Source organism: Paramisgurnus dabryanus, chromosome 13 (assembly GCF_030506205.2).
Source record: "Paramisgurnus dabryanus chromosome 13, PD_genome_1.1, whole genome shotgun sequence".
Lineage (NCBI taxonomy): Eukaryota > Metazoa > Chordata > Actinopteri > Cypriniformes > Cobitidae > Paramisgurnus > Paramisgurnus dabryanus.
Window position 1 is genome coordinate 37,549,280 of NC_133349.1, and position 14,311 is coordinate 37,563,590.

Here is a 14,311-nt window from a genome sequence, read left to right on the forward strand (position 1 = left end):
GACTTTTGCATTGTTAGCCTTCAGGCTCACATCACTGGGTATCTGCTGAAATATATGATGTAATGTATACATATTATGTAGTTCTAAGGTTGTAATTTTATATTAATGTTTAGTATTATTTTAAAGGTCATGGTGCGATGAGTGAAAAGCAGTGATGGGAATAACGGCGTTATAAGTAATTGGCGTTAGTAACTGCGTTATTTTTTTCAGTAACGAGTAATCAAATAAATTACTGTTTCCCCCGTTATAACGCCGTTATCGTTACTGACATTAAAATGCGGCGCGTTACTAAAATTGATCTCACTGTAGTGATTTTCAGCCGCGTATGCTCACTCTCTCAGCCAAACACTGTTTTTCTCTTGTGTGTGTTGTGAGAAACATAACGAATGATGATTGGCTTAATTTCCATCGGTAGCCAACCAGAGGTAGAGTTCACAAAAAGGCCCGCCCACACGCGCAGTCCAAGTCAGAGGAGCGAGCAGCAGTGTTAAAAAGTCTGAGCAACTTGGTCACTTTGTCGCTAGATTTAGCAACTTTCTATCACTTTAGCGACTTTATAGGACAAATCTAGCTATCTTTCCTGGCGTGGTTGGAGACTTTTGTAGACTGACATGAAAATACGCGTCGTTTTGTCTTCTCAACGAGCAGCGGTGCTGCTGCTGACTGTGCCCCATCTCAAAGCACTGACATGCAGCCCGGTCATCGCGCATCAATCACTCCGAAAACACCGGCGACAGGGCGATGGCAAGTACAACAAGCTCAAAGGTAGCGGTCGCAAACACGAAGTATAAAGCACTACTTTTCCATTGTTGAGGTGAAAGGCAAGAATGTTTGTGTAATGTGCAACTTATGCCCATGAAGAAAAAGTCTCTCCACGTCTGTGGCAAGTAATTCTGATCTAATAAAGCACCTCACATCGTCACATGCTGCCACAAAATTAGTGATTTCTCTTTAGTAGCCATTTTATTAATTTAACATATTTAATTTTATAAGGGGCATTCAAGTTATTTGAAATATTAATTTTTTTTAAGTAACGCAGTAATTACTTTTCCTGGTAATTAATTACTTTTATAATAATGTAACGGAGTTACTAACTCAGTTACTATTTGTGAGAAGTAATTAGTAACTATAACTAATTACTTTTTTAAAGTAACGTTCCCAACACTGGTGAAAAGGTCTCATTTCTATAAGTCTAAGATCAGATGGAATTACTAGAATTAGAATACTATCAGAATTACTATCAGAATACAATCCATCACGCACACTACGGTCGCAAAATTCTGGCCTATTGATTATCCCTAGACTATCAAAAGTGTCTAAAAGTGGAAAACCCTTTTCCTACTTAGCCCCTAAGCTCTGGAATGATTTACCAACCGATGTCCGAGAATCAGACACAGTCGATCATTTTAAATCTAGACTTAAAACTTTTCTCTTCAACAAAGCATTCGCATAATTTGTCTAGTAAAGGTTCTTAACTCGCAATAGTTATTTTCACGGAACAAAGCACTCACGGTCATAACCCATACCAACCAAATTTTCAACCTTTTCTGCATAACCACTTAAAATGAATTGCATTAAATAGTTTGCCACCGTTTGCCACTGAACCTGCATTAACGACGACAGTGGGGCTTCCGGCCTTAGTCAAACGGTTTGGCACGTATGGTCGGGTTGCGATTTTGGTGCTTTCGTGTGTCTTGTGAATAGTATGCCATACAGACCCGTTTGCCACTGAACCTGCATTAACGACGACAGTGGGGCCTCCAGCCTTAGTCAAACGGGTTGGCACGTATGGTCGGGTTGCGATTTTGTCGCTATCGTAAGTCTTATGAATAGTATGCCATACAGACCCGTTTGCCACTGAACCTGCATTAACGACGACAGTGGGGCCTCCAGCCTTATTCAAACGGGTTGGTATGTATGGTCGGGTTGCGTTTTTCGCGCTTTCGTGTGTCTTGTGAATAGTATGCCATACAGACCCGTTTGCCACTGAACCTGCATTAACGACGACAGTGGGGCTTCCGGCCTTAGTCAAACGGGTTAACATGTATGGTCGGGTTGCGATGTTTTTGGCGTTTTCTCCGGGTCCTGTAAATGGTATACAATATAGACCCATTCGCCACTGAACCTGCATTAACGACGACAGTGGGGCTTTAGGCCTTAGTCAAATGGGTCGTCAGGTTTCATTTTCTCTTAAAGATCGGAAGGTGACCCTTATTTACCATATATACCCTCGCATTGGGCCCCCAATTTGCTAAATCCTCAACTGTGGATAACATAATTATGCCGCAATAGTTAGTCTGTCTGGAACTAAGCTGAGTTAAACCACATCACTGTGTGACACTTCAATACATATGAACGGCCGCTACGCTAATACGATTTTGTTTTTCTCTCCCTGTCTCGTCCTCGACCCGAGGACGAGACAAACAGACCCAGTCCCGGTAGATGTGAAAGTCGGCACACCTCTGATCTACTGGCTGTCCTTCAACGTTATGCCCAGCTGATACCTGACCAACGATCACCGGCAGAACCGTTTAATCTCCGCTAAATCTCCATTTCCGTTCTCCCAAGGGTTTTTCCCTCCTAGGACTTATTTTTCCTCGGATAAAAGCCCGGGGTTTTTTTTCTCCTAGGGGGTTTTTCACCCCGGGGAGGCAGCCTTTTTGGGCTTTACCTAGCTTCCTCTTCTATACGTTGCTTTAGTAATACGTGCAATTATAATATTGAGTCATAGCCGCAGCAAATTTAACTGCTCATGCTATCATGTATTTTGTTGTGCTATCTGTCGTTTTCTGTGCTTTTCACTGCTTCTATTTATGTAAAGCTGCTTTGAAACAATTGACTTTTGTGAAAAGCGCTATATAAATAAAATTGAATTGAATTGAATTGAATGGATTAAGGTTTTTAGAACTTTGGATAGAAGATGCATTTCTTGTAGAGGTGGGGTTTTGCCTTGATATTTCTGGCTAGTTTGACCAGTTGCCAAGATACTCCTGGCTAGTTTGACAAGGTGCTCTTTAGTATCATTTTGCACAGGTCAAACTGGACTTTGACCAGGTGTTCTTTAGTATCACTTGGTACAGGTCAAACTTGATTTTGGTAGTTTTCTCAAGCTGTGTATAAAAGGTGGCCTGGCAAAACATTCTGGGAGCCATTCTGTACCCATGAGCTCCCACACTCTGTGTGTGTTCAAACCTTATGGAGGCATCCTATAACCAGGAGCTCCCACACTTTGTGTGTGTATTAAAACATAATGGAAGAAATCTTTAATAAGAATCTTCCCAGACCACTTTGTGTGTCTTTAATTGCCAGGTATGATTTGTATTTTGTGAAATGTTAATTTTTCTATGCTGATCTTTTAGTGAATGTTTTGATATATTTTTGATGGATTTGAATAACCAAATTATTGATTTAAGTGTAACCTGCCTGGCAAAATAAATTGTTAACATCTATTCATTTCAAAACTTGTCAAGTCTTTTATTATATTTTCAGGGTTTAAGATAAATATACTGAAGGGGACATAGAGATTAGGAGAATTGCCTCTATTGAAATATTACTGGAGTAATTACCTCCCCGTTTAAGGTTGGATGGAGAATTGCCTCAACCTAAACATAGATGGATCCTCTTATTTTCAATGTGTTTTGGAGAAACCTCTAACTTTAACTTAAGTTAGAAGAAGAATGCCTCTATGCCCAGCTGTATGGAACTGCCTTAGCACCTTCAGAATTACACCTTATTCTCTATATGAAAATAATTCATTCTAAATAAATATAATAATAATTTTATAAATTATGATCAGCATCAGAATAGTATTGGTAACTAAGAAATTGGAGTCAGATTATAATTTAACCGCAGAGGTCAAAGAAACAAATTAAATAAATGGAATTATTCTTCTAGAAGCGCTACGGAGGGAAAGAACAAGTGATACCTTCACCACGCCATTGGACTTTGACGTTGGGCCAATTGGGTGGCATCTTACAGGTCTATGTTTTAAAGGGGCAGTTGGGTCTGGGTCGATCCCAGTTTAATTATGCTACTTCGGGTCCTGGGTCTGATCGACCAAGTCGGCGCTAATGCGTTAAAGCTCTGGTTTCCATGGCTATAACAACTGGCTCTTGTTTTGAAAGTCACAATGCACTTTCTTTCTTATATTTTTATAAATATTATTAATTAACCATCTTTGCTTTCTGAGCAAACATTTTAGATATAAGAGATGGTAATCTTTTAATCTGCAAGAGAGAAATAGAAAGAGAGGCACTTTTACTGCTTCTGCTCTATCTAATATAAAGTGAAGAAAGCTACATAAACCATATAACACCGGTCACATTTATAATCTATAGACCTATTTATAATCTATAGACCTGCACTGTCTATCATTAATATACTTTACATATTATTGTATTCAATAGAGCTTGATAAAAGGGGTCATCTACACAAGTATTGCTTCATATAACAGTGCAAAAATAGTAAAGTGTTTTTGTGGTGCTTCGACAAACAGTGTCAGCTTTGTTCATGGCAAAGAGAGTTTGAGGTGGTTGAATTTTAACTATACTGTGAAATTAATATAAATGTTCAATAAATCAAAGCATTGGGTTAGAGGGGCGATTTTGGTATCGGTGGGCTTGTGTGTGGAGTGGGGGGGGGGGTGTCGTCGGTCCAGTGGTGGGCCGTTCCACGAGGAAATTGTCAGGGCCGAATTTTGTTCCCAGTCCGACCCTGGGTGCGCCCCGAGGCCGCACCACAGTGCGCACCAAAATGTGTGAAAACACCCTTAAAAAGGTTCTAATTTTACCATATCCACAGGTACAAAGTCATCATATACAAATCCATGGGGTAACATTTAAAAAACATTTCAAAATAAATAAAATTTTCAATTTGTTGTAAGCAAAACATTCAATTACCAGGCTTCAGGTGAAGCAGCTTCTTTACGCCTTCTAACGTCTCGTAATCTATCCTCATTTTTGATTTGTGTGCTGTCCATGTGCGTAATAAGCAAACGCATGTTGTCGCGTTTATAGGCGCATATTACTAACACGCTTTTTAAATAACAAAAACAATATAGTCCAATTTAGTTGCCCTAAAATAGCAACACGCCAACAGTGGACCTGAACACAGCTCGTTCTCAGACCAGCATGCCGATGGGTGCACAAATGGATGCAAATGCATTTGCTATTTAACTCTTTCCCCGTTATTAACGAGTTAACCAATTGCAAGTTTTTTCGGCAATTCATATTTCCGCTATAATCAACCAGGTGGCATTCTTACCCAACTTAAAAACCCAGAAGCAACCCCTTAGGGCAAAAAGTAAAAACTCGTATGTTTTGATCATCGCTATTAATCTGATCTCTATCAAGTACTTCACAAAAATGCAATCATCTCGGCGTATTGCCAAATTTGGTATTTTTAAAGAAACCTAGCCATATTTGAGAGGTGATAAAAAATGAAGGTACAATGAAAGGTTTTTTTTTTTGTTTGTTTGAATGCAGATGAAGTTTGAAGTTCTTTCATTTGATATATTTTATGTTTATATATTTAAAGAAGAACATTTTCTGAAAGGCATTAAACTTCTGTGAAAATCATAAAAAACGCCGGCGTTTTTTTTTTGTTTGTTTGAATGCAGATGAAGTTTGAAGTTCTTTCATTTGATATATTTTATGTTTATATATTTAAAGAAGAACATTTTCTGAAAGGCATTAAACTTCTGTGAAAATCATAAAAAACGCCGGCGAGGAAAGAGTTAAATATTGTGAAAATGGTAATTGCACTGGGCTGAAACTAGCAAAAACACTTGCATTGCACTGTGTTGCGCCAGGTGTATGACAAAGCCCTTTGTGTGTGTTCTTTTACCAGTTGTGGTGTGTCCTGCAGCAGTGGTAGAAGTGTGGCCTCCAAGATGGCAGTCTGTTCTGAGCTGAGTCCTTGCCACAGCGACAACAGCAGGATCAGCAGGTGAGTGGCACTCCGCAAGCGTGCAAATGCCTGGATCAGACATTCCTGGTTCTCTTCTGCTGCATCTGCTAATGCTATAACCTGACAGAGACAAAGAGTTTAATGGGTAAAACATAATTATGGCCTAATTTTAATGTGGCACTAAGGAATATAAGAAAGCATTTTAAGGAACATTGTTTCTGCATTGCAATTATCAAATGTAAAATTTTTGCATTTTACTTAATCCCTATGACAACTCATGTTATACACTCTTGTTATATGCAAATGAATTCAGAGATGGCGTGTGGAGTTAAGTTTTATACAGAGTGCAAAAATAGGTAGGATATTAGAGTTTGCGAAAACAGAACAAAATATGAAAACATTAAACAACATAACAAAACGCTACATCAAAGAGAGGAAAACCAACAACAAGTCCAACAACAGTGCCAGACTAAAAATGCCTATTTACAAATTCCTGTTCACAATCAGTGGTGTAGTCTACGTGATATGCAGGTATACGCAGTATACCCACTAGAAATTGTCAAGGATTTCCGTATACCCACTAAAAATAGCGCGAGGATGCGTAACAGCATGGTTTTGTGACATTTTTAAAGTTTAGTCATAATATAGATGTGAAGCATTGACCATTAGCATGCTACACTTGCTACTTTAGCGGGTTGAAATACATATTAGGCTATATACTTCATGCCGAACTGCGCGATCCGATCGGCGTATGAATTTCTATGAAATCAGATTACTATAGTGACGCGAAAGTAACTGGGGAGCAGACTGGTGAGTGACAGCAAAGTACCGCGAGAGAGACTCCAGTTATCACATGAAGAAATCTGCTTTGACTCGCTCTCGCGGTACTTTGACATCACCAAGAGGTCTGCTTTACGCCAAATGAAGTCGAACCTGCAGTGTAGCTGCTCACGCGACACTGTAAACAAACAGTCCAAAGAAGTGAACGAGTGCTGCAACATAAAATCCATAGAGTTTACAACTCACATGTGAGTAAACAACATTTAAATCATCAGTCCAGTTTATTACTTTATCTGGAGGTAAGGCTCCAAATGCTATAAAATAAGCCCGTGATTATATCCTGATGGTTTTTAGCTGCCTTCAGTTCCACTGCATGTTTGCTTGTGCTTCACAGTGTTAAACTTCCCTTCTCTGTGTTCATTTATATATCTACGTTCAAGATGTATATGATCTTAAACTTCTGTGAGGAAATTCATCTCTGCGTTGATGTTCAGTTCAGACTTGCAAATTAAATATTTTCTTCACTTTGGTTTGGGTGTCTAATATTAGGCTACATGATGGTCTTGTAATAATAATTAAGTATAAGCCTATTTTAATTTTTAGACAATGCTTATATTATATGCAAAAATAAGCTTTTATATCAATGACTATGCAAATTAGAGTTAATTTATGGTCATCTTAAATGTGTATTAATTAAAAACATTTACACCATTAAATTACACATGGTAATGTTATCAATAGTTGTCAGATAATAGCTGTTGAAAGAGTGGATATTTTGTTCTCCTTCAATGCACGTGTTAGCCACAGATTGAAGATTTATTTAATTTTAATTAACAGTTAAATAACTTATGTCCCTGAGTTAGATGTTGATTAACACTAAACCAGTCTAAAAATCAGTCCAGTTTCCCCAGCTGTAAACCCATTGGCTCTAAAGTCTTTTTTTTTTCTTAAAAAAGAGAACACATTCAGTTTATGTGTTTATGAGTACACTTTCAGAATGCTCTAAGTTACATGGATATCTTTACTGTATGCATCTGTGAGTGTGGTGGTACTTATGAGGTGTCGCGCTAGGACAAGTAAGCATAAGGGTGAGAGGGAAAAATCACAGTATACTCACTACAAAAATCTAGACTACACCACTGTTCACAATCTACCTTGTTTTGTCATAACAGACCACCCCGATTAAGTTACGCTCTTTGAAAGCTGACTTCACCTGATTAGTTAAGTCATGATATTCACATTTCGACCAAAAAGCATAGCACAGAGCACAAAAAACAATGAAACAGTGTTTCAGAGAGACATCTGCTATTAAAGATCAGTGTGCAATGATAAAAGGTCTTAACTGCCAAACTAAACAGTCCCTCAATGAAGGAGCTTTTGTGAGTGAGCGTGAAAGAGCTGATTGATGCCAGGTGAGCAGAACAAAAGCACTGCTAACATGAGAGAGAGTGCACTGTAGTACATATAAACAACACAAAGACTTGAACAGGAAAAATTCTTTGAGAATTGAAGAGTAGATGGACTACAGATATTTAATGTATCTCATATCTCATTGTTCAAGAATGAAGCAATAATCTTTTAAAGATATTCATGTTTTTTGACATGTCATACAAGACAAAGGTATAAAACAAGACTTTATACTACTTTCCAAAAATAAAAAAGGGTGCTAAACATTTAGAAATGTTAATTCCACAAGGTCACATACCGGACACGGTATTAGATATTATCAAATAGTTCTTTCAACAAAAAGATGAGCTGGATTAGAAACCACTGCTGTACATTGACAAAATTGATTATTCTTTGAAAGAATACACGTAAAGCAGATGGCAGACTGAATGACTTATCAGTGCAGCGAACATTTACCCATGTTCAAAATCCCCAAAAATTATATACTCTAAAAATACTCCCACTATTTTGAAATATACTATTTCAAACCAAAAATAAACCCTGGCCAATGCCAAAGACAGGCAAGAAAATATTTTATGGCCTGTGGGATAAAGCCACAAAAGAAGATGCAGAAATATCTGTGTAGTCAGAATATTTCTTTATGGGATATTCATATTGTGTACTTTTGCTTGAACTAGCAGAAGGAAAAAGCCTCGGATGTTCTTCATTAAAAATAAATAAAATTATACTTTCAGCAAAACAGAAAAGTGGCATTGGGGGCAGGGCCGGAGTGTGGCCACTTTTCAGCCCTGGAGTTTCAGGCCCAAGACCGGCCCACTTTTTCCATAGTGTTATTCCAAATTAGCACTTTTTTCAAATTGGATAAATAAAGCAACAGTTCAGCTCTTACTATAGTTTTTATTAATATCATGGTTCAACAAATAAGGTAAAAGTTAAATAATATTTCACTTAAGAAGTTAACAAAAATATTCCTCTACACTCTAAAAAAGGCTAGGTTACTTTTTACCCATAATGGGTAAATATTGGACAGAACACATGCTGGGTTAAAAATTACCCCATGCTGGGTTAAAAATAACCCAATGTTGGGTTGTTGTTATGCAACCATGGATTATAATAACCCAACAGTTGGGTTAAAACAACCCAGCACTGGGTCAATTTTAACCCAGCAGCGTGTTCTGTCCAATATATAAAATATATAAATAACCTAGCCCTTTTTAGAGTGTATTCCATAAGGAAAGGTTGATAAATGATTAGCATTGCTAATGCTATGAGGCCGATGATTAATGCAAATAGAAATATAAAAGTCCTAATTAAAAAAGAAACAATTTGACCAAAATATTGAATACAAAATTGGGTAAATGGCATAACAAGTGATTTATAAGCTTTTTTAGGCTGGTCATTTTTGACTGGGAAAACAAAAGGTCTTATAGGGTTCTGAACACAGCCTGAGGGTTAAATAACTTTAATTCATATTGTTTATTCATGGCCTCCACATTTTCAGCGGGGGACTGGCTTATATGCTGCTCAGAAGCTGCTTGCATAATATTTGCAAAGTCTAGGAATCGCCATGTATACACAAAAGGGTAATATTTTAACAAAAAAATGTTTGGCTTGTAAATAGTTTGACAACGGTATTAGCCGAATAATTACGTTGCTAATGCTAATCATTACTATAGGCTTATTTCTCTTTAAGTTACCTGTTGCCACTTTTGTTTGTCCTCGTGAAAATAAATCTGTAGGTTTGGCACATTTGGCAGCATCCTCCTCCAATGGATTTTTTTCTTCAACCTGTTTTTTACGCCCTCCTCCTCTCAGATGCTTATTGTTACGGTAGGGCCGGCCCAGCCTACCGGAGAAAAGTTTTCTTGGACGTGCTATCGACCGAACCAACTCTATGGGAGGGGAGAGGAAAACTCCCTCACAGGGTACAACCCATGCAGAGGCTGCGTGCTGCAGTGTCAATGTGAAATGTGTGAAGTGTCATTTAAGAGAAGATAGACTCACTAACGTGACAAATGTAAAAAAAAAAACTCGACCGGCCCAAAAGTGAAGTGGCCCACCGGGAATTCTCCCGGTTCTCCCGATTACCCACCCCGTGCCTGATTGGGGGTAATGTATATTTGCATAAAAGTTGCTGGACATCATGTATTTTCAAATATATAGCATTAAACTGAAAAGTTCATAGGAATAGCTGCACCCAAAGTATGAACTATTCAACAGGAAATTAGAAAAAACAAGAAATGAAAGAGGAGGTGAGAGAGAGCGAGGTCCTCCAAACTCCTGCCATACATTTTTCAGGAACTGATAAAGTATAATGGATCCCATATGCTGTGGGGGTGCATATTATTTTTATGATTTTCATTAAAAGTCAGGTAAAACTACTGAATATGATAATACACACAACCGGCGCAATGTCATAGAATGTCTCTGAACAGGTTCACGCCCACTTTTGGGGGAAAACAAATAGACTTCCCATTGACTACCATACAAAATAGCGGAACAAAGTAACATAGTACACACCCGGCAGGCGTAAATAACTTAAAGTCGCCATGAAACGGAAGTAGCGATTGCCTTATTTTCCCCGTGGTGACGTATATCCGAATGAAACGGCTTTTGAGATGAAATAAGGCAGAGCTGGATTTGAATTTGTCCATCGAGATCTGATTGGATCGTTTGAATTTGGGTCGTGTTGCTAATTGCTAATCACTGCGATCTTCTCCCGGACCCCGCCCACCTGCCATACTTTTGACCGGAAGTGAAGAGAGATCGTTTTGAGGAGGGGAGGAGATTTGCATTTTTGATTAAAGATTATGAGCACACACGAATTTTTAAAAAATAATGAAGCTCACAGATAAGTCATTTGTTAATAATACCACACTATTAAAAATACATATATAGTTTTTCATTTCAATTTCATTGCGACTTTAAGAAATCACTCAGATTAAACATGTTGAGTAATTATCTTTCCACCCTGCCTGCCATAGAGCGCAAAAGATACATAAACACATTTAATTTGGTCAATACAAAAACATGTCCCTTTCATTCTCACAGCGTCACATTTGTGTAACAACGCTCCCCATTGGCCAGAGGTGTCTTATCCGGACATTTAATCGTACCTCATTGAGTCAACAGGGAAGCCAGTGAATGATTTTACTTCGTATTTGAAAGTTACTTCGTATTTATATATTATATCTTTATATTTAGGGTACTGAGTGCACTTTTTCGTCCAGCCATACAACTAGCCTTAGTGATATTTCCAGCAATCACTGGATAGCATTGTTACTCAAATTTGATGCTGGGAGAATGAAAGGGACATGTTTTTATATTGACCAAATTAAATGTGTTTATGTATCTTTCGCGCTCTATGGCAGGCAGGGTGGACAGATAATTACTCAACATGTTTAATCTGAGTGATTTCTTAAGTTATTTATGCCTGCCGCCTCTGTACGAACGCTGCTTTGTTCCGCTATTTTGTATGGAAGTCTATGAGAAATCTAGTTTGTTTATCCCCAAAAAGGGGCGGTGACAAAATTTCCAACCGGTTTCCGGATGTGCCGGTAGTCTGTATTGCTGTAAATTTTTTATTTGTTGTCTTCTGTGAAACATATGTATTTTTATAGTTTCTGAAGGAGATTACTAAATCAAAATATATTTAAATAAAATAATAACAATTTACACTATTCACCCTGTCTATAAGTTTACATACATCTGATTTGTAAATGTATGCTGTTGACTTATTGAGCATCATTGAATGTTTCTATCTATTGTAATAATTGTGTACTTGTCACTTTCTTGAGAGTCTCTTGGTTGTCCTCAGTGTAAAACGATGGATCTCAACAAAATACAGACATTGTACAGTATAAACAGAGGCGGCCTTAGCTATGTTTCAACCGTTTCAATTGAAACGGGCCCCGCCCTCCAAGGAGGGCCCCAGCCGGCGCAAGAACGTTTGAACGGGGGGCTATGATTCCTGCACGGGGGAGCTTATAGTGTCAGTGCGATTGATTGTTAAGCAATCATATCTCTTTCCTTTTAAATTAATTAATTTCTGCTCTTTATTTTCTCTCGGACGTTCTTACGCGCTTTAGCCTACGATAGAAATCGGATTATTAATATGAAATGAGTGCATTTTATTTAGTCTACAATAGGGGTGACGCCGAAAAGTCGAAGATTCGATGCATCGATAGGAGAAGCCTGATTCGACTACCAATCTCATAGTCGAATCGTCGCAGATGTGTTATGAAATGAGGATCATTCAATTTTGGCCGTATATGGGTGCACACATTATCTGATTTCACATATAACAGCTTTCTCACAATATATTAATATACAGCATATTATGATAATGCTGCAAATAATATGTGAAGTAGCAGCTTTCAATAAATATTTTTAAAATGCGTTAATAAATCCAACAACCCCTGTGACCGGGCTTCACGTCCATAAGAGGTCTCTTTGTTAATAAAGCCTGGCCTCTTTGTTTCGACATTTAAAAGACAAAGCTGGCAAATTAAACTATGACTTTCGTTCTTTTAATAATTTCTATATTTTATTTTATTTATAAATCACTTTGGGTTATCTGATTTAACTATTTGGCTTGTGTTTTGTTTCCGTGCACTTGAGGCATTTTGCATATTTGTTCTGCACTTTGTTACTTCTGACCTTATTTTATTAAAACAATTTTATTTATTATAAACGTAAATTTCGATCTAATTTAAGTATGTAAATTTTGGATAGCTTTTCGTTGTATCGATGTTGCGCTATTGCGTGCTGGCCATGCTTGCGCATGTAATTTAGCCGAACGGGCTAGGTGCTCTGCGTCTCATATTTAGGAGTTCATCAAACTAAACATTAAAAAACGGATGTTTTTCGACGAGTATAAGTTTGTAAAATGTATTTAAAACAGAGTGGTTATATTGTCTATCTTAACTCTTTCACCGCCAGCGTTTTTAAAAAAAAGTTGCCAGCCAGCGCCAGCGTTTTTCATGATTTTCACCAAAGTTTAATGCCTTCCAGAAAATGTTCTTCTTTAAATATATAAACATACAATTTACCAAATGAAAGAACAGACCCTCTGCTTTCAAACAAAAAAAAACGTTTCATCCTACCTTTAGTGGTTCTTTTGCAATCAGCTTTTGAATATGGGTAGGTTTATGCAAAAACACCATATTTTGAGCAAAAAGCAGAGATAATTCAATTTTTGTGACTGACTTTTCATAGAGATCCGATTCAGAGCGATCTTTAAAACAGACACGGACATGCAGCAGCTTGCCATAGGGCAATACTTCCGGTTTTAAAAAGTTGCGGAAGGGCGCCACCTGGTGGATAATAGCGGTATTGCGGACAGACGGAAAATCTCGTCATTGGCGGGGAAGCGTTTTCTCCAGGGCCGGCGCCACGAGGGGGCGTGAGGGGGCGTCGCCCCCTCACTGGCACTATCCCGCCCCCTTAGATCACCATTAATGTTGAATGGGATTTTAATGATAAAATGCGCTATTTAAAAATCACGTTTGCCTTGTGTATTGTCTTCCTAAAGTGAATTTTAAAGTCTAATTATTTAACAAAACAAAAAAACAAGTGTGCATGTATTCTACCGTGACACACGCCCACTCATGTGTAGCCTAGGCTTGTTCGAATTCTTCAGGCGAAGACGTCAAAATGCCGCGAGAGCGAGACGAAACGACACTTAGTATGATTTCTCGAATCGTTCTCGCGGTACTTTGACGTCATGTGGTTGTTGGTTCTTGCAGCCGCGCCTGAAGTTGAACAAGTTTGTGTTGACGGCTTGAGGCACGCCGACAATGAGCCCGCGTTCTGAGTCTCAGAGGGAAATCAAGATGTCGAAGTGGGAAATTATATAAAAATTTACAGACAGGAGTGTGAGAGTGACCTGGGCCTGCCCTGTAGCAATGGATATATGGAAAACAGCATTGGAAGTTCTACAAACCGGACTCCGGATTGTCACACATCAATTAATGCCGTGGCGTGGATGAATTATCGGAGCATTTCAGGTGCAAAGATCCAAATGTTCGGCTGTCATTAAGTCAATTCGGGCACCATGAACTTCAGCCAGACTGTACATAGTTTTGAAAAGTTCAGATGTTCATGTTCTTCAGCATCCTTGCAAGTCAACGTACAACCAACAGCCTATTATTGTTCTGCAACGTTAAAGGTAAGCCTGTACGATCTCTCTCTCTCACACACCTGTTTATCAGGAGTA

General features: G+C 38.3%; 1 protein-coding gene across 3 annotated transcripts in view; it reads right to left on the reverse strand.

Annotated features, from left to right (window-relative positions):
- bbs9 (Bardet-Biedl syndrome 9) overlaps positions 1-14,311 on the reverse strand; it is a 430,031-nt gene that overhangs the window by 109,143 nt on the left and 306,577 nt on the right. For all 3 annotated transcript variants that reach the window (XR_010537394.2, XM_073811698.1, XM_065274291.2), the window contains one exon: positions 5,845-6,027. Coding sequence is in view for 2 of the 3 variants with exons in the window: in XM_073811698.1 (XP_073667799.1) it covers positions 5,845-6,027 (183 nt within the window). In the remaining variant the exon portion in view is untranslated. The remainder of the gene's footprint in view (positions 1-5,844; positions 6,028-14,311) is intronic.